The 19,604-nt window shown below is 38.3% G+C and overlaps 1 protein-coding gene across 1 annotated transcript; it reads left to right on the top strand.

The window, feature by feature from the left end:
* Positions 1 to 195: 195 nt before the first annotated feature.
* Positions 196 to 744, top strand: Smp_120750 (hypothetical protein; the record flags this gene model as incomplete). The annotated part of the gene is made up of 1 exon (XM_018792407.1): positions 196 to 744. One exon carries the CDS (start codon positions 196 to 198, stop codon positions 742 to 744), a length of 549 nt encoding a protein of 182 aa, XP_018644633.1.
* Positions 745 to 19,604: the final 18,860 nt, after the last annotated feature.

Below are 19,604 nucleotides of genomic sequence, written 5' to 3'. Positions count from 1 at the left end.
CCCTAAAGCTTTTAGAAGAAACCTTTGGTCGGAAACACGTAATAGCACTCACGTTCATTGACAACTTGCTAAATTTTCCCAATATAACTAACCAGACGATTTAAAAAAATTGTCCCGGGAAATGCAAGCATGCTGTTTGACTCTCGAACAAAGGAATTACGTTTCTGACCTGAACTTTCCAGAACTATTGAAACTATGGTTCTGAAATTACCGACACATGTTCAACAAAAGTGGCTAAAGACAGCTTATAAGATTATCAGAGGTGGTCATGAGCCTTTGTTCGCCGACCTTACTGGTTTTGTAAAGGAACAAACCGATATGGCTAATACTCGAAATGGATCACTCGTCAACCGCGGCAGTAATAATGACAATAAGAATATCGGGATTTTAAAGGGGAAAATTAGCGCAGAATACAATGCAGCAAGAATATCTTTAACGAACAGTAGTGATGACAATGTCCACATACGTAGTTCATCTTGTTTGGAGTGCTCAAGTGATCATTCTTTAGATCAATATCAGAAGTTTAATGACGAGAATGTTACAGAAAGGAAAGAATTCGTTCTTAGACACAATTTATGTAATGTTTGTCTGAAGGCTAACCATGTAGCGGAAAACTGTCGATCACCGAGTTCATATTCAGTTAAAGGATGCGGTTGGAGACACCATACCATGACAATAATGATGCTTACATTAATATACAGTTCTGTACCGAAGGATGTGTTAAGCATATACATAGATCATTAGCATTTGCAGTAGTGCCTGTATGGATAAAAAATGGTGAGAAGACTATTCAGAATTGCGCCTTTCTAGATAGCGGATCAGATACTCCCCTCATTGTTGATGGTCTGGCTGACGAATTAGGCCTCGAGGGAAAACCAGAAATGGCGTCTTTACAGACTCTTAGTAATGAAGCGTCATTGATATCCAAAGAGGTCGATGTAGAGTTGTACTCGATCGATTTTACGTTATCCGTTAAAGTGCGGAAAGTGTTGATAGTCAAAACACTACCGTCGGTTCATATGACTGTGCCAACGGCGCATCAAATGGCATCTTGGTCTCATTTGAAAGACATAAGCTTTCCGAGAGTAGAAGGTGAGAATGTCAAACTGTTGATTGAGTGTAACGCACCGAGAGTACACGAGATGAAAGAGATAAGAACTGGAAAGACGAATTAGCCATCTACTGTGAGGACTCTTTTAGGTTGGACGTTGTTCGGTCCCTGAGGGGAACTTCATAGAAGCAACAATGTACTTAATTACCTCTCAGATAAAGAGGAATTAGAGGGTAAGTTTGAACAATTGTAGTCAACTGAATTCAAAGGTCCATTTAGTCGTACTACATCGATGTCTGTAGAAGATAGTATATCCCCCAGTGCTATATCAAATTTATTGCAAGAGTTAAATGGGAACTATTAAATAACTCTGCCTTGGAGACACGAACACAAGTTACCTAATGATAAGAAATTAGCAGAACGTAGACTTATATGTTTGAAAGGTCGACATATTCGGGATACGAAGTTGCTCCAAGACTATGCGAGCGCCATGACTCAGTTTATAGAACGAGATTATGCCGAAAAGGTAAACGATAACTACGCTGATTGACGAATTTGGCATCTTACTCATCACCCTGTCTTCCATCCCAAGAAGCCCAACAAGTTAAGAGTAGTGTTTGATTGTGCAGCTCAGTATGCTAGAACGTTTTTAAACAAGTCTTTATTCTGGACCTGATTTAGTCAGTAACCTAGTAAATGTATTCATTAGGTTTCGGCAACGACCAATAGGTCTTACGGCGGACATTGAAGCCATGTTCCATCAAATAGTAGTCCCGGCGCATGATCGAGATGCCCTTAAGTATTTATGGTGGCCATGTGGGGACATAGGAAATAAGCTAGAGGTCTATAGAATAAAAGTCCATCTGTTCGGAACGACCCCATCGCCATGTTCTGCCACATTTGCCTTGCAAAAAACAACTTCTGATAATCAAGATAAATTTCCCAAGGTTGTTACGCAATTAGCTAAGGAACAGTTCTATGTGGACGATTTATTGATAAGTGTGCATACTATAGAAGAAGCAAAACTGATATATTCACACTTCAAAAGACTCTTAAGTTTGGGAGGATTTAACTTAACTAAATGGACTAGTAATAATATTGAATTGTTGAGTTCATTTCAGAGGAAGACCGTATTGAAGGAAAGATTACCGTTTGTGAGTCTCATGAGACAAGTAAGCGAACGCCGAGAATAGAATAAAACGTCAGAACCGACGAATCATGTTTTAAAGTTCATGAGTGCCATGGAAACCTAACCAGAAGAAGCATCTTGTCGTACGTAGCATCTATCTTTGATCCAGTTGGGTTTATAGCCCCAATAATAGTACCCGCCAAAGTGATCTTACAAGATACCTGTCGGCAGAAATTAGACAGGGACGCGGAGTTACCCCTGGATTTTCAAGCGAAGTAGAATATTTGGTGTAGACACATAAAGGAGTCGGACTACTTAAGAATACCAAGGTGTCTGAAACCAAGGTATAAACCATCATCTGATCAAATTCATAGTTTTGCCGATGCTTCTGAGCTTGCGTATGGTGTTGTTGCGTATATTCGTTATGAAAGTGTTTCTGGTCATATTAACTGCTCATTTCTGCTAGCTAAGTCTAGAGTTTCTCCTCTAAAACTTGTCACTATGCTCAGAATAGATTAACAGCCTGTGTCATATGTGCTGAGATCGGAAAGCATGCAAAGGAACAGTTAAATATTCCTATTTCATCGGTCATCTATTGGACGGATTCGTTAAATGTGCTTCATTGCATACAAAATACGAAAGGTTTGAGAGGTTTGAAAGGTTTGTGAGTAACAGGTTAACAACTATACATGAGTTGTCCACGCTAAACCAATGGAGATATATGAAAGGTAAATTAAATCCCACGGATGACGCGTCACGTGGACCATCACTAAATGATAAAACTAAGATAAGGAAGTGGTCACAAGAGCCAGGATTCCTGTGGGAGGAAGAAGATAAATGGCCTAACCTAGAGAGGGGTGAGAACACTGGCCCATTTAACAACAGAAGATTTCGGACCCCCAAAATGCAACGAAGAGTTTCTAGATCGATTTCGTACGTGTAAGTCATGGTCCAGATCATTAAGTGTTTTCATACTGCAGACGGTTTATCGATAAAACGTTAAACAAGAAGAATGAGAAATGTCTAATCTTGGGCACACTAAGTGTTGAAGATATCGGTAAATCGAAGAACTACATAATTAAACTAGTCCAAAGTGCCACATTCCCGGTCGAAAAAAGAATCCTAGACAGTTCACCGTTAACGCTCAGAGACAACGCTTCTAAGCAGCAGTAAAGTCAGCCAAGAATGAACGAGATGGTCAAGAGAAAAAAATTTAGTTCGTCAATGCTCGATAAGAAATCTCAACCCCTTTGTGTTAGAAGGCAAGATCCGAGTGGGAGAACGTCTGCAATTATCGTGTTTGCCCCTTGAAACTAAACACCCGATTATTCTTCCTATTAATCACTTTGTCACAGATATGATTATAATGTATCATCATTTGATTAACATGCACGTCGGAGTTACTTGAACTTTAAGTGGAATTCGTGAAGAATATTGGATCGTTAGAGGATACTCTGCCGTCCGTAAGGTTCGAAAACGATGCTACGTATGTAGAAGACTTTATTCCATACCATGCTCCCAAATAATGGCGCCGTTGCCGGAGTGCCGACTAGAGACTCATTCTCCGCCCTTTAGCCAAGTAGGTGTGGATTACTTCTGACCATTCTTTACCAAACGAGGGAGAGTCGTTAAGAAACGTTACGTCTGTTTATTCACCTGCTTATCTATTAGCGCTGTTCACATTGAAATGGCTTACTCTTTAGATATGGGTTCATTTTTATGCGCATTATCAAGGTTTATTGCCAGAAGAGGATGCCCGATGAGTATTTTTTAGCAATAACGGTTCAAATTTACGAGGTGCAGATGCTAGTTTGAGACAGATTATATGCTCTTGGGATCAAAACAAAATAGAGAACCACCTCAGAGAACGAGAATGTTAATAGCGTTTCAACCCACCTAAGGCAAGTCATCGAGGCGGTGTGTGGGAACGCATCATAAGATCTATTAGAAGATTCCTAAGAGCGCTTTTATTTCAAAACGTGCTGACCGATGAAGCTTTGCAAGCGTTCTTAACTGAGGTAGAAAAGATATTAAATAACAGACCACTAGTTAAAATGATGGATGATCCTGGCATCCTAGAGGCTCTTACTCCGAATAAATGGTTGTTGATTTATGAAGGATTATCATTTGACGATGTTTCTGTGGATAAGACTTTATTATACAATATAAGATGCAAAGAAGCTCAGAGATTAACTATCGCATTTTGGTATAGGTGGATAAGGGAATATCTACTGACTCTTTAAACAAGAGATAAATGGTTGAACGTATGCAAGAATTTACAACTGGCGACCTAGTTCTCGTTAGTAGCGTTGAAACGAGTAGAAGTCTATGGCCTAAAGCCATTGTCGAACAGGCAAGCTATGGCTCTGATGTACGAGTTCGTACAGCAAAGTTAAGAACGGCAAACGAAGAAATTGTTCGGGATGTACGAAGCCTATGTCTACTGGAAGAATCCGGTTATTTGGCAGCGACGACGACGACCCAGGACGACGGACATGGTGCGCGTTTCGGGGGGAGTGTAAAGTGAGATTGATAAACAAACACATCAACAATAAGATGAAACGCTCACCATCACACCAACTTTCTTAGACCTTGTATGACTATGTCTTGTTTATCCACCAATCATTCTAGAACAACATTCGCCTTGTTGACTCATTTTTCCTATTCTCCAGTTACTGTTCGGTATGTTATTTATGTCTCCCTTTTTCTTATGTAATAGACTATGCTGTTTATTTTCATACTAACGTTGTTAATTTACGTTTTAGAAACAGATAAAGTTTACTAGGCCAAATAACTTACTTTTTCTGACTTTGGGCAAACCAAGACTCTGCTCGACAGTCTAGACAATAGCTTAGAGTTGCGCAAGTAGGAATTTGCTTCCTACACCTCATATCAATTACAATGCATGTAATTGTCTTTTCCACTATTACAAATCTATATTTAATGTTTAGTGATTGATTTGAAAGAACAACTCCTGGTAAACAACAAATAAATAATTTATTGACATTGAGTTACAGAATATGAGACAAAGTGAAGTACAGTAGGGTACAGTACATTACAGTTCAGTAGACAGTAAATAAATAACACAAACATTTACAAAGTAGATTCAATGTACAATGGTTTAAGGATGTAAGATGAAGAAGAATGTCAAAGTGGAAATGGTTTGAAAGAGACTAACTGATGTACATAGATGATTTACCTAAATTACTGTAAACTAAATACACAAGTACAAAAACACAGTAAACTGTGGACTGACATCTTACATTTCACAGATACATATTCATCAAACTTTTATTATGATAAGTGATCGACAGTACCATGAATTGTACCTACCATACAGCGTAAACCTGTCCATTTCTTTATCAAAAAGAGTCTTATTCATTCATGATTATTAGTCTACAGTTTAGTAATTCTTACAGCATTCGAAACATATTCATTGAATGAAAATGCTTAGAGGATACAGGTTAATTAAAGCTAATTAGAATATGTGAAGTTCCGTCAATGTAGACTAGGATTTCGAGTACTTTCTCTGTTACAAAACTTATTTCACTCAGAAACTTCATTTAACACTTTTCTGTAATGTCCGTCAACTGTTACTTACTCACTGACATTTCCATAGACAATGGAAACACCAGTGTATTTATCAGTAAACATTAGCTCAGATATACCGATCACACTTTACATTGATCAAATACACTTGCTTCTTCTTCTTTATGCCAACTACATATTTCCAAATGATACGTGTGTCATTTCAGTCTACCGAATAAATAACCAACACAACTAGCCTAAATCATATAAACCATTTTAAACTGGCGTTAATTAATGATATTCGAAAATTTCCTCAAAATTTTATCACCATAATACACAAAAAGAGATTTGAACTTACAACAACATACTCTTCCTCCAGTCACATAATGGTCAGTTGAATTGGTATCTATGGTAGTGTTTTCCATCAATCCAGAATACAGTTTGCAAAATTCCTGTTTGATCTGTCAAATAAGGAGAAATTTAAAATTTAACGTTTATCTGGGATTTATACATTAAATGGTTGAAATTTGCCATTCAATCTAATAATAACAATAATAATAATTCATTATTTAATGAAAACTCTCAGTCTACTTAAACTGTCAACATTTCTAGTCATCTATTAATAACAATATACTATTATTGGACAAACAGAACATGTTGACTATGCAATTAATGGAAGATAAGTAATTCACAATTGGACAGATATGTGTAGTGACCGGCCAGTCTCGATAAGAACACGATTGGAATAACGGAAACAATTATTATTATTGTAACCAATTGTACCAGAGATTGTTTTACTGTATTTGTTTAACTGTATCAGTTTCACTTCTTGTTTCGCTCTCCGCCTGGTTTGGTTCGAACTTGCTCACGCTCTGCCCATTTTGCCTGTACTCTTTGGCACGTCTCGGTATTATTTCTATACCACGAGATCGCCAATAAATATACTTGATCTGGATTAATAAAGCCTTCTGATTTACGAGCTATCAAAGGAACCAAGTCGTTTTTGGGCGCGTAATCGAATTGTAGTGGTGATCATAGTCCGTCCTCGACTCGACATCCACTACTACTGGTGAGCCGTATTTGGAACACGCACTACATCAGGTAATCCCGACAACCGAACACGCAATACATCTGGTGAACCACAACTGGTAACCCAATTCATCGAGCACGATTCAAACTTGGCCAATTTTCCAACCCAGATCAATTCGGTGAGTCTGTTTATCTATCCACTTCTGTTGCACATATTCGTATTGATATTTTCAATATATAATATTTTGGCAACATACTATGGTGGATAACGATAAGAATAGTATAAATATTATAGACTCCGAGGTACAGGCTATTAATTTTCGACCGGTTCCATTCATCCCTCATGATCCAGAAGTCTGGTTCGCGGCACTGGAATCTCAATTTGAGATCCGCCGCATAACCAATCAAAGGCAAAAGTACGCCTATGCTTTGGAATCATTGCCCGGGGATCACTTAACAGCTGTTCGTGAGGTTGTCCTCAATTCGAACGTTCCGAACGTTTACGACCGTCTTAAGGATGCCATCCTTCGACACTTCCTCCCATCAAGAGAGGAACGATTGAGGACTCTATTAGCACGTCACCCTATGGGTGATGCTGAGCCGAGCCACCACCTCACGCGCCTGCAATCTCTTGCAGGAAACTCGACAGCCGACTCCGATATAGTCAAAGAGTTATGGCTCGAGGCATTACCAGCTAGTATCCAACCAACTCTTACGGCTCTGCTCGAGGACACCCCACTCAACAAGGTGGCCCTCATAGCAGACAAAATTCCAGCACGAGTTAGCGCCAAAGACAACTATGTTGTCTCCTGTACTTCTCGTTCAAACATGGATTTCGATGCTAGACGACCTTCGGCTCATGGGGATAGGGATAAATGTATCCACACCCGTCTCAGTTTCCGAGACCGTTCAAATGTGCCAGCCCCCTACGCCCCCCGACTCAGGTCACGATCTCGAAAAGCCGTAACGACTCGCCCCAAGTGGGCATCTTCCAAGCCACGCCAGAAGGCGGCTTCGGAAGCGAGTCCGAGTTGGTGCTGGTTCCACCGTGCCTTCGGGGCCGGTGCCCGTCATTGTCGAGCTCCCGGCTCATACGAAGGCGGGAAACTCCCGAGCTGGCGAGTAAATGCGGCCGTACTCGCCGGCACTTCACCTCAGGTTGGCCGTTTATTTTACGTGCACGATTATCGCACTAACGCTAGGTACCTTGTGGATACGGGTGCCCAAGTTTCTGTCATACCTATCGGTAAAAGTAAGTCTCAAGCCACTATGCCTCGACTACGCGCTGCAGATGACTCAGTCATTCCTAACTATGGTGCACGACAACTTACGGTCAACCTGAGCAAACAGCCTTACGAAGGCCCTTTTCACGTGATTTCCCGTCACGAAAAGACCTTCAAGGTTGATCGACATGGCCGCGTCAAAGTAGTCAGCATTGATCGTCTCATGCCAGCACACGTCGATGACAGTGCCCTACCTGATAAGACGAGACCCAATGCTAGACCCATCAAAGCTTCTAGCGGGATCTCTACATCTACTTCGGATCCCACGCTAGATGCACCTGAGACCACATTCTCACGTCCCAGTCAACAGCACGTGTCATCTGCCCAGTCTACGGACGAGACTTCCATCTCACGTCCAGACCAGCAGACCACACCGCCCTTGACTGCGGATGAGATTGCAGGCTCACGAGGTTCGAACGAGACTACCGTCTCACGTTCCGGTCGCCCGTACGCTTTCGCGACTAACCTCATAACCAGCAACGGATACAGTATTGGACCCTACCCCTATACTACACGAATGCTACACTTTTCTCTTTCTCTTTCATTTTTTTTGTTTACCCCGAGCCTACGCCTCCGACCATCTCTGTTCCGGTATCGTCGACTTCAGTAAACTTTGGCGAAAGCTGGCCTGATCACCCACGCTCTAGTCAACGCACTCAGTCGACCTCTCTGGCTCCAAATACGTATGGTATACATTTGGTCCCGAACATGGTTATCCTGGTCGCATCTGGTTCCTTGGCTCAATCTGGTTTCGTCCTACGTCTGCAGCGTTTCTGGTCCGGACCTCTACTAACGCAACCTTCAGATTCTGGATACAAACCACTCTGGTGTAGCATGCTAATCCAAGCAATTAATACAGTACGTTCCTTCTGGTACCGTTCTACGTCAAACACTTTTGGTGGCAACTGGAGGATCAACGATCACTTCCTGTTCTGCCATCGCCTTCGTCCTACAATTGCACGTTTCGCGATCAGTCTCACGAACGAAACCGCTACGTATCGAAAGTGTAAACCCTTTCTAGCGGGGGGCTCCTGTAGTGACCGGCCAGTCTCGATAAGAACACGATTGGAATAACGGAAACAATTATTATTATTGTAACCAATTGTACCAGAGATTGTTTTACTGTATTTGTTTAACTGTATCAGTTTCACTTCTTGTTTCGCTCTCCGCCTGGTTTGGTTCGAACTTGCTCACGCTCTGCCCATTTTGCCTGTACTCTTTGGCACGTCTCGGTATTATTTCTATACCACGAGATCGCCAATAAATATACTTGATCTGGATTAATAAAGCCTTCTGATTTACGAGCTATCAAAGGAACCAAGTCGTTTTTGGGCGCGTAATCGAATTGTAGTGGTGATCATAGTCCGTCCTCGACTCGACATCCACTACATATGTATATCACTTTCATATTTACATGTTTCATTAAAATGTCAAATACATCGGGAAACTTACAGCTTTATGGGTATATAGTTTACACTGAGGATGAAAACGGCATACGATAAGGCAATCTGATTTCGTTTCAACTGTCTTCAACCAGTAGGTTTGTAAAAACGACTGCATTGGTAGCCCCGATATGCTTATCCATTGTGTATAGTTGCAATGCATATTTGTATTACATGTCGAGCACTTCCTACATGAGGATAACAATGTAAAGTTATTTGTCAAATTTGTTTGTGTGTGTAAGCAATCGAAAAGATAAATTGAAATCAATACGGTGATAATGAACGAATGATGTAACTTGCAATGCATATGTAATGGAGTAACGTTCTACAATAATAATCACTGGCTCACAACTGCTGCTGTTTATATAGTCGAGATGAATCAAGTGATTGGTGGGATTTTTGATATCCACAAATTGACCAATTAGGTGGCTACTCATAGAAAATCATTAATTTCTGACCAATTGGATAAATGTAAGAACTCTGACATACTACTACACTGAATTCCACTTTGAAACTATACACGAATATAGAATGAAGCAAACTAAATGATAGCTCTCAAGTTATTTGATGTTTAATGAAGAAATCTGAGTATGTAATGAGAAATGGAGGTAACCAAGTGAAAGGAATACTGTTTAAGCATCATTCAATCATTTCAAACATTCACAAGTGTTCACAAAGTTCTTATTTGCGTTGAATTAGTTTGTTTTGAATTTCTGTGAATGAAAACACTACTGAATTGGTCTTTTCATTATGAATATCATTCAGGCTTAAATGTGTGTTTTCGTCAATTTTACATGGCTATGCTTTCGTCACTTTTATGGTGACCTAATAGCAACTGAAGAAACTCTGTCAATTACCTCCACAATGAAGTCTAGTTCCAGTTCGATGTTGATGTGACCGCCCAGCAACGAATTGGTTCCTTTGATAACTTGCAAATCAGAAGGTTTTCTTTAGTTCAGATAAAGTATATTTATTGGCGATCTCGTGGTTTCGAAAGAATACCGAGACGTACCAACGAGTACAGGCAAAACGGGCAGAGCGTAAGAAAGTTCGAACCGAACAGGGCGGATAACGAAACAAGAAGTGAATCTGATACAGTTAAACAAGTACAGTAAAACAATCACTGGTACAATTGGTTACAATAATAATAAATGTTTCTATTATTCCAATCGTGTTCTTATCGAGACAGGCCGGTCAATACATATTAAAGAATAATGGATCATTAGAAAAATCAGCATATACCAAAACTGAGTCCGGTTTTTGATCATGATTTGACTTATTCAACATATTATTCTCAGAGTTGTAAGGAATTTCATCAAAAATATGCGAATCATTATGATAAACCATATCTGGTACAATAATATGAGAATTTTAATAAGAAGTTGGTTGGTTGGAAACTTCCGTCTCACAATGATTCTGGGTTTTATTCAACTCTAGACTGCTATGTGACATAATACCGCTTCTAGAAGTCTTGAATAAAGCCAAGTGATCACTAGAAACATCCAATATAGTAGAATCCCAATCACAAATTTTAGCATTAGTTCGGGCGAAATGAACCATGGTATTACAAACTGACTGAATGTGTCCAGTTTTACCACATTTAAAGTATTTAGAGTTATGAAATATACATGAATTACATGGGTGAAACTTGCCATAGAACAAGCATTTACCAAGCTTGTATTCATCTTCATGAACTGTTTCACAGCTCACCAATGAATTGTCATCTGAATAACCTTGATTACGTATTGGACTGCGACGACGTAGTAAAGTAGTGGAACTTCTGATGTTCTGGCAAGTCATTTTATTGAATTTTTTCCTTTACAGCATTCGAAATTTGTATACTTTACATGGTCTAGCAGTAATTGCTTGAGAGTTGCATAAGAGAGTGAAATCGGCTTGTCTGGAAATACCATAGTTTTCATTAAGCTGTATGCTTCTTTTCCGATGAATGTAAGGAAATGATCCATAATATTAAAATCCTCGTCATCTTTCTTGATCATAGCTCAGATTTCAAACCTCTTCATGTAATCCTCAAAATTATTAAAATATGAATGTATATCTAACCGTTTCATCACATGCTCCATCGCGGCGCCAATGTAGATGATTTGGAGTATTTGAATTGTGGTATGAACTAGTAATCCCAACAATAACACAATTTAATCAAGAAGTATTAGATGAACACAAATGATTGTACTGTATTCAGAATTCAAAACAGTCATCAATACGAAGGAATCATTGGTTCGTTCAAACACCACAGATACTCTGCCATTTAATTCCTCAATTGAGTCTAGTTTCAGTTCAATATTCGTGTGCCCATAACCGTTGTTTGTGCTTGATTTAGTGCTGCACTCTCGTTGAACATTATCTTAAACCTACTTATGTTTTTCCTGATTATCTCAATCGAGTGACGATAACTGCTTTCTACATGACAACCAATAACAATTCATTTTCGATGATTTGATTGTTTTGAACAGAAATCACTTCGTTTATTACTTGATGAGTTTGTCACTTTCTGTCAGTTTCAATCCCATTGGAGCGGTTGCAATATCACTTAAATAGAATGACTTATCCATGAAAGCCAATCCATTATGTTGACTGTTTTGGTTAAATTTGAATATCAACACTGGGACATGTCATTTTCTCAACAGAGTTTCTTCATGGAATTTTTGAAGGGAGACGATGGTTTAACGAATAATTGCATGTAAAATTCATCGTTTTCTAGTTACAACAACACCAGTGAAGTACTGTTATCCGGGATCGTTCTATCCTAACTGCTAGCACTTATCTATGGACTGTCGTTAAATATATATTCTTACTGCATAACTATTAAGTAACTAGAATATACATATTTATCTTCTTTTATTTTTAGCTTTCTTTGGCCTATTTCCTACTATTACACGACGTAGTTTTCTTAACTTATTCCCAATCTATTAGTTACAGTCTCCCACACTCACAACCACTTTTGTCATGATCTTGTATACCTGTTATTTTCTACTATATGGTATGATGAGGTCTGATTTGCCTGTAAGCACACTGCATATGTCCAATATGCATGATCCATGCAATGGAAGCTGAGATTGTGTTCTAGATTAAACGGTCAGAGCAACAAGAAAAGAACCGTTAAGGAATCTCAAGTGATTCTGGGCTGTTCGTACTCATTAATGCGTCGTTGTTTTGGCACCGTGACAAGGTCATATAAATTCGCGTTCTAATCGTAGATCTTGTCAAGTGATTTTTAACAGGGATTAAAATATAACAGATATTATGTGTGGATTATCTGACTTATTAGAACATCTGTTGGCTTTATCAGTATATATCACATTTCATTTTGACGCTGTCATAATATCGATATAGTTGTGTAAGGAATTCGGAAATATATTGAAATTTCATCAGAAGCAACTCTCTAACACAACAGAACATTCAGATATCCATCAGATGGAACTAAAACTCTGTTTACAAGAAATTATTTCCCATCTTTGTCTTCATGTTGACCTTAATTTATCATTATTACTATTATTTCTGTTGTCGCTATCATTGTTGTTCAAGATATTACTGAACGAGGGAGTAACACTAAATCAAGTCGAATCGTCAATTATGAACACATCAACATCGAACCGGAACTAGAGTGAATTAAGGACGTAATTGAAAGAGAATCGTCAGTTACTTTTACGTCGACGTACAAGTGATGAAAACATGGGCATGTAAACTCGACGAAAATAAACGTGGAAGCCCTAATGATATTCATGGCCGACGTATAATAGAAGCTCTCCTGAAGATAGTCGTTGTTGTTACAATGTATTTCACTGATCCTAAGCACCTCCAGGTTGTATCTCCACATTTATGTAGCAATTCGGAAGACTCTCCCGGTCCCTCACATTGTACAATCATTCCATGTACCTAGATAAATGGTTTCACTAGTTGTTAGAAGGGGCATTGGCTTCGTGACTTTCGAAGGAACTCGGCTTTCATTATAATTGTTTTAACTGAGGACCTTGTGAATTCCAGAGCAGAGTTTAAATGGTTTGAACTATTTTTCCTGGTTAGCATTTTTTAAGCGAATTAGTCTTCTACAGGATGAGGTCAGTAACCCCATGCCCAACCCTCCTACTTTATCAGAGCTTGGGACCGACAGTAACCCCCGGAGGCGGACTTATTGACGTAAGTAATATGTCTACTATTTCATAATAGATTGACTTAGACTGTTGAGAACTTGAAGAAATAAGAATCGAAGTTTTAACATTCTCTCAAAACTGCGAGACAAATTTTAATGCATTTTGGAGGTTTATTACTATTTGAGTGCTGCAGAAACCTTCTGAGTGTAAGAGTTGTGTATAAGTCACGTAACAATAGAGATCCCTGAGTACACAGTATTCGGTTCAGAACTTTCTACCAGTAACTTCATTGAGATTTATGACTGTAAAATTATTTTTTCGAATCGTCGTTCCTAGAAAGTGATGTGATGATTTTTCAATTATTTATAGAAGCTCATCTTTACTTTCCTGGAATACTGTCAAAAAAGTCGGATATCAAATTCATCCGACCTTAATTTTAGAGTGGATTCAATACACTTTTTATCATACGGTATTCACCTGCAAGTGTCAAACTCAGGACAAGCGCATTATGGAGTACATTTAGGCGCTAATGACTGATCTTTTCCTATTCTTTCACAATAAAGAAAACTACATAGAACCAACTCGGGACCTGTATACAGGCGTATATCCATACGCAAGTTGGAAAAGAGTATTCATACGCAGAGTCCACAGCGTCTTTACGTTAATGAGACTGTTCAGCTATGACATTTCACTAGGGCAACGTTTGGTGCTATCGTAATCCATCTTGTGGTATTTCAAATGTTGTGATGTTGAGAAAAGGCTTCGCTGTGTATATAATAAATGTAATAAAAGTGTGTTCACTATGGTTATGTTTATTATTCAACTGGCATAAATTCAGTTCACACAAATGGCCTGTCTGTTAAACTCACCGAGGATACATTGATAAACAGTCCAAGATAAGTCTCGTCTGAACTCAATAATTAAACAAATAAATTTTTGTTGCAAAGAGGAGGTAAACGCTAAAGTCATTAGTAATACTCTATAATTATAATGTAACCACCTGTGAAAATGGAATTATCTACTCTACTTCTACAGTCTAACCAAAGATTATTTCGGAATAGTTCTGTACTAAATATATCACTGAGTGTTATACTTGTGGCCGAGTGGATGCCTAGTTGATGTGTGACGCGATAAGACCGCCAAACAGGGAGCAGCGAATTGTCGATTGGAACAGTGACACGAAACCCGTACGAGCAGACTAGAGTGCTAACCGGTCCTGCGATCTGCTTAGCCCAGCCAGTTAAGTCCAAAACACCATTAACAGCCTCAGTGGTATGAATCATTATATACAAACACACTGGGTTTTTATACAAACCAAAGTAATCAATAAACTGATTAAAACTCAAGAATCGTATGATAATAAGTCAAAGGTCAAAATAAAGTTAATGATAAGAGAAATACGAATATGAATAGTTCAGTTACGTAATAATTGTACAATAAGAAATAGGCATATTACATTGACCCATAAATAGACCTAAAAGTTACCATTTGTAATTCACCGGGGGATATAACACTGAAAAACTAAGTTTCACATAATTTGACTGTCACATGTATGCCAACTGCAGCTGGAGTACATGTTTAGACTCTGATCATGCCTTAATACGAGCACGCATTTGTTTGCGCCTCATTGGACGCAAAAAATCTATACTAAGAAGACCCATTAGGATTGAACTAAGTGACCAGAAAGTCAAAAGTAAGCTCCAGGAATAACTGAGTTCACATCTAGACAGTTCTGTAAACGAGGTTGACTCAGATATTGCTTGGAAACATATACGAACAGCTGTGGAAACAGCAGTAACATCTATTAATAATTTAAACCATAGGGTTCCAAAAAACCAATGGATTTCTTCCAAGTCTATTTCACTGATGGATTCGCGTAAACTCATCCCACCAGGCTCTAAACACGACGAAGAGCGTAAACAAATCGGATCTAGGTTAAGCAAAATTTTAAGGAACGATCGTGAATAGTGGTGGGCAACGAAAGCAAAAGAAATGGGAAAGGCAGCGGCTGTAGACAACACTTCAGACTAATAAAAGAAACGGGGATCAAGTATGGGTGAGATAATCTCTGAAGAGACGACACTCTTATTTGCTCTCAGCCCAGACATTTGGAACGACGGGAGGAACACTATAGAGAACAGTTTAGCTGACCTTCAGTTACTCAACAACTACCCACTATTCCCAGACAGCCTGAATGGAACATTGAAGTAGGTCCCCCGACTCTACCTGAAGTTCAGAAAGCTATAACTAATCTGAAACGAGGAAGAGCAGCTGGTCCAGATGGATTGGCTACAGAAGACTATGTATAATGATCCAGTTTAGCGGTAAGGCTGATTAATATTTTAGCTAAAATCTGGGAGTTGGACGTAATCCCATCTGACTGGTCACAATCAATTATTGTCTCAATATATAAAAAGGGTCAAAATCATCTTGTGATAACCATAGAGGGATTAGTTTGACTAATATAGCATCTAAAATACTAGCCTCAGTAATTATTTCGGGCGCCTAACTAAGGTTCGTGAACTGCAAACACGAGAAAATCAGGCTGGCTTCAGATCTGGTCGTGGCTGAATCGACCGCATATTCACTACTCGTCAGGTTTTAGAACACAGAAATTCCTATCGGCGTCCAACAATGATAATTTATCTTGACTTGAAAGCAGCGTATGACTTTGTAGACCGAAAGGTTCTGTGTCAGTGTCTGTCATTGAAAGGTGTACCTCAGAAGTACATAAACCTTGTGAATGCTCTTTACTCGAACACCACCAGTCGTGTGAGAGCTCATGGTGAGCTGTTTTCTGATTTCGCAACCTCAATTGGTGTCCACTATCTCCATTTTTGTTTAACTTTATCATAGACCTACTGCTGAGAATAACACTCTCGTCGACTGAGTTTTTAAAAATTGATCTCCTACAGGAGATCTACTTATCGACTTAGAATATTCAGATGATATAGTCCTGTTTGGTTAAGACGCTGATAAAATACAGTCTTTTGGTAGCACTGAGTAACAATGCAAGGATGTTTGGGATGCGTTTCCCCTCCCTAAATGCAAGTTTTTGCTTCAGGACTGGCCTGCATCAACACCTGAACTAAGGATAGGGAGTGAAGTAGTTGAACGCGTCCGAACCCATATTGTAGAACTATCTTGATGTTTATATTAAAGATTCTGAATTTGATGTTGGTTGACTGCCATTTCGAGTTTCATATGTTCTTCAATTGCATCACGAGGCAACCTTTAACTTGCAATCTTCAAGGGAAAGGAGGAAAACCAATAGACGCATTGCGTCGATAACTGAAAGCCGACATATGAAGAATGGATAACAATCGGAAGAGATTACCTAGGACAGAGTTGATCAGAGAATACTGATGTGAGGCATATGCTCCTCCATGAAGGGTAATAAGTGTAAGTGAGTAACATAAGAAATATGAACTCAACCATCCTAGAATGTTTCAACCCATTTGTGGAATGTTTAGTATAGGACTATGATTTTCACCGGATATTTTTATTTCAATCATCAAAAGCTTTTCATTTATACTTTCTATGAAAAGGACAATGAAGCATATCCTCAATTGTCGAATGAAATGGAGTCATCAGTTTGAAAATTATCCCTCAACATTCAGCCCTCATTCATTAAATGAATAGAAAGATGTCTGAATTTGCCTGATATCATATGCATATATACACTGAATATTGGAAAATATATATAATCATTATTATTAGCTTCCAGCTGAAGAGGAAATTAGGAAAAGACGTTGGAAGTGGATAGGATATAGATTAAGGAAACCACCAATATGCATTACAAGGCAATCTCTAACTTGGAATCTGGAAGGGAAGCGGTAAAGAGTAATGCGAAAGAACACAGTACGCCGGGAAATAGAAGCAGATATGAAAAGGATGAATAACAACTGGAAAGGATTGCCCAGGACAGAGTTGGATGGAGAATGCTGGTGAGCGGCCTATGCTCTTCCACGAGGGGTAACATGTGTAAGTAAGTAATTTTTAGCTTTATTCAATATTATATTTTTCGTACAATATAGAATTTTCAGTATCAAGCAATTCAACATGTTCCCGTTTCTTACTTCTTGGTCGATCTTCATGACAAATATTGAGTGATCGTCAGTTAGATATTAGCATTCCAGTTAATCAACATGTAAATAATGTTTATTCTTTTCGCTACATATTGTCTGTAACCATGATATCTCTGATTAGATCTTTTGTAAGTTGTACAATGAAATGCACCTGAATAAATTATGCGATTAATAACCATAGTGATGTATTAAAACAAACAAAAGACAGATGACTTGTTTTTCAAATATCTAGATAGATGGTAAGAACAAGTAGCTCAGATGTTCAAAAAGGTCATCATATTGATATATAAACTGATTCCTATACAGAAACCTCCCCTCTTAACAATCATTTTCTTGATTTTGATTATCCCACTCATCTAGATGGTAAGAACAAGTAGCTCAGATGTTCAAACAGGTCATCATATTGATATGTATATATATGACTTGTAAACTGATTCCTATACAGAATACTCCGCCCTTAACAATCATTTTCTTAATTTTGATTATTTCATTCATCTATTATTTTATTTATTTGAACACATAAATATTGGTATAAAGGGGGCACCATATATATATATGAGCCACACAAATCTCATTTGATTTGTGTAAGGGATATGATACTGCCCAGGTGCCCAAACTGAAGCAGGTCGTTTTCTTAGGGGCCACACCCGGATCTTTTGACCTGAAGATCTGATCCACAAGACAGTGGAGCATCGTAAGGAGATGCAGTCCCATGATAGCCGGTGATCAACGATTGATTCATACTCCATTTGTTCCTTTATGATACTGGAGCCAGCCCATGTGCACAATTGGTTTGAAATCACGGTTTTCAAACTCCCCTAAGTGGACCCTCCGTGTCCAGCGACCCGGTTAAAGCGCCGTACAATCGCTTTCCGTTCTCTTAATTCCATAAACAATAGTAATGCCACTGTGAGAAGGCAGCGAGTAGGACTTCTACTCATACTTCTACTAATATATCTGTACTACCAATGTTTTATTGTTGTTATTCTTGTTTCTTTCTTTTAAATACATTTATTTACTCTATTCACAATAACAGAATAGATATTCTATATAATTGAAATCACAAAAACTTCCCCCTCCCTTCTAAGAAATGAGATTCACATTAAAAACATCATAGTAAATAATTTAATAAATAAACAAACAATGAAAAAAAAAAAACAAAATCAAAACAAAGAAAGATATGTTATACAATTAACAATAATACATGTATCCATGCCTACATATGGGTATGTATGTAGGTATGTATGTGGGTGGGGGGGGGTTAGGTATATCAATGTTGTATACACAAACAAACAAACAAACAAACCATACACAATATACTCAAAACAAAAAAAAAAGAAACAAAAGTGATATTCAACTATATATATCAATGATTTATTACTTATTTCTACTTTGTTAGTAATATGGATATAAACATTCATATTTTTATCTCTATATTACACTAGACATCATTAGTAGTAATGATAATACAATTCTGTAAGAGTACAATTGTTTGTTTGTTTATTTGTTTTTCCATGAGAACAAATTAATGAAACCAGCCTATTAAGTCATAGCAACAACAAGAGAACAGGATACAATAAAATATGATAATCTATAAATCTGTATACAATTGTCAATCTGTGTATGTAAGTATGTATCTGTGTGTTTGTGCGTGGGGGGTGGGGGGTGGTCAAGGGTACATTACTGTATATGATAATAAGTAACACTTAGAAAGAATGGCATCATCCCAAAATATGCAAAACAAAACAAAAAAAGAAGAATCTTACACAAATATAATCACTGTACAACAATATTTCATATGTGAGTATCATTATATGTCATAAGAATACTATAATCATCAGTCAATCAGCTACAACGTAGGACCAGGTACACACACACACACACATATGCATTGGTCCAAGTTACCATAGAAGAAACAATAATCATAAGAATATAAGTTATA

Source organism: Schistosoma mansoni (genome assembly GCF_000237925.1).
Source record: "Schistosoma mansoni, WGS project CABG00000000 data, supercontig 0301, strain Puerto Rico, whole genome shotgun sequence".
NCBI lineage: Eukaryota > Metazoa > Platyhelminthes > Trematoda > Strigeidida > Schistosomatidae > Schistosoma > Schistosoma mansoni.
Note: the sequence above shows the minus strand (reverse complement) of the source record. Positions and strands in the feature narration are given on the sequence as shown.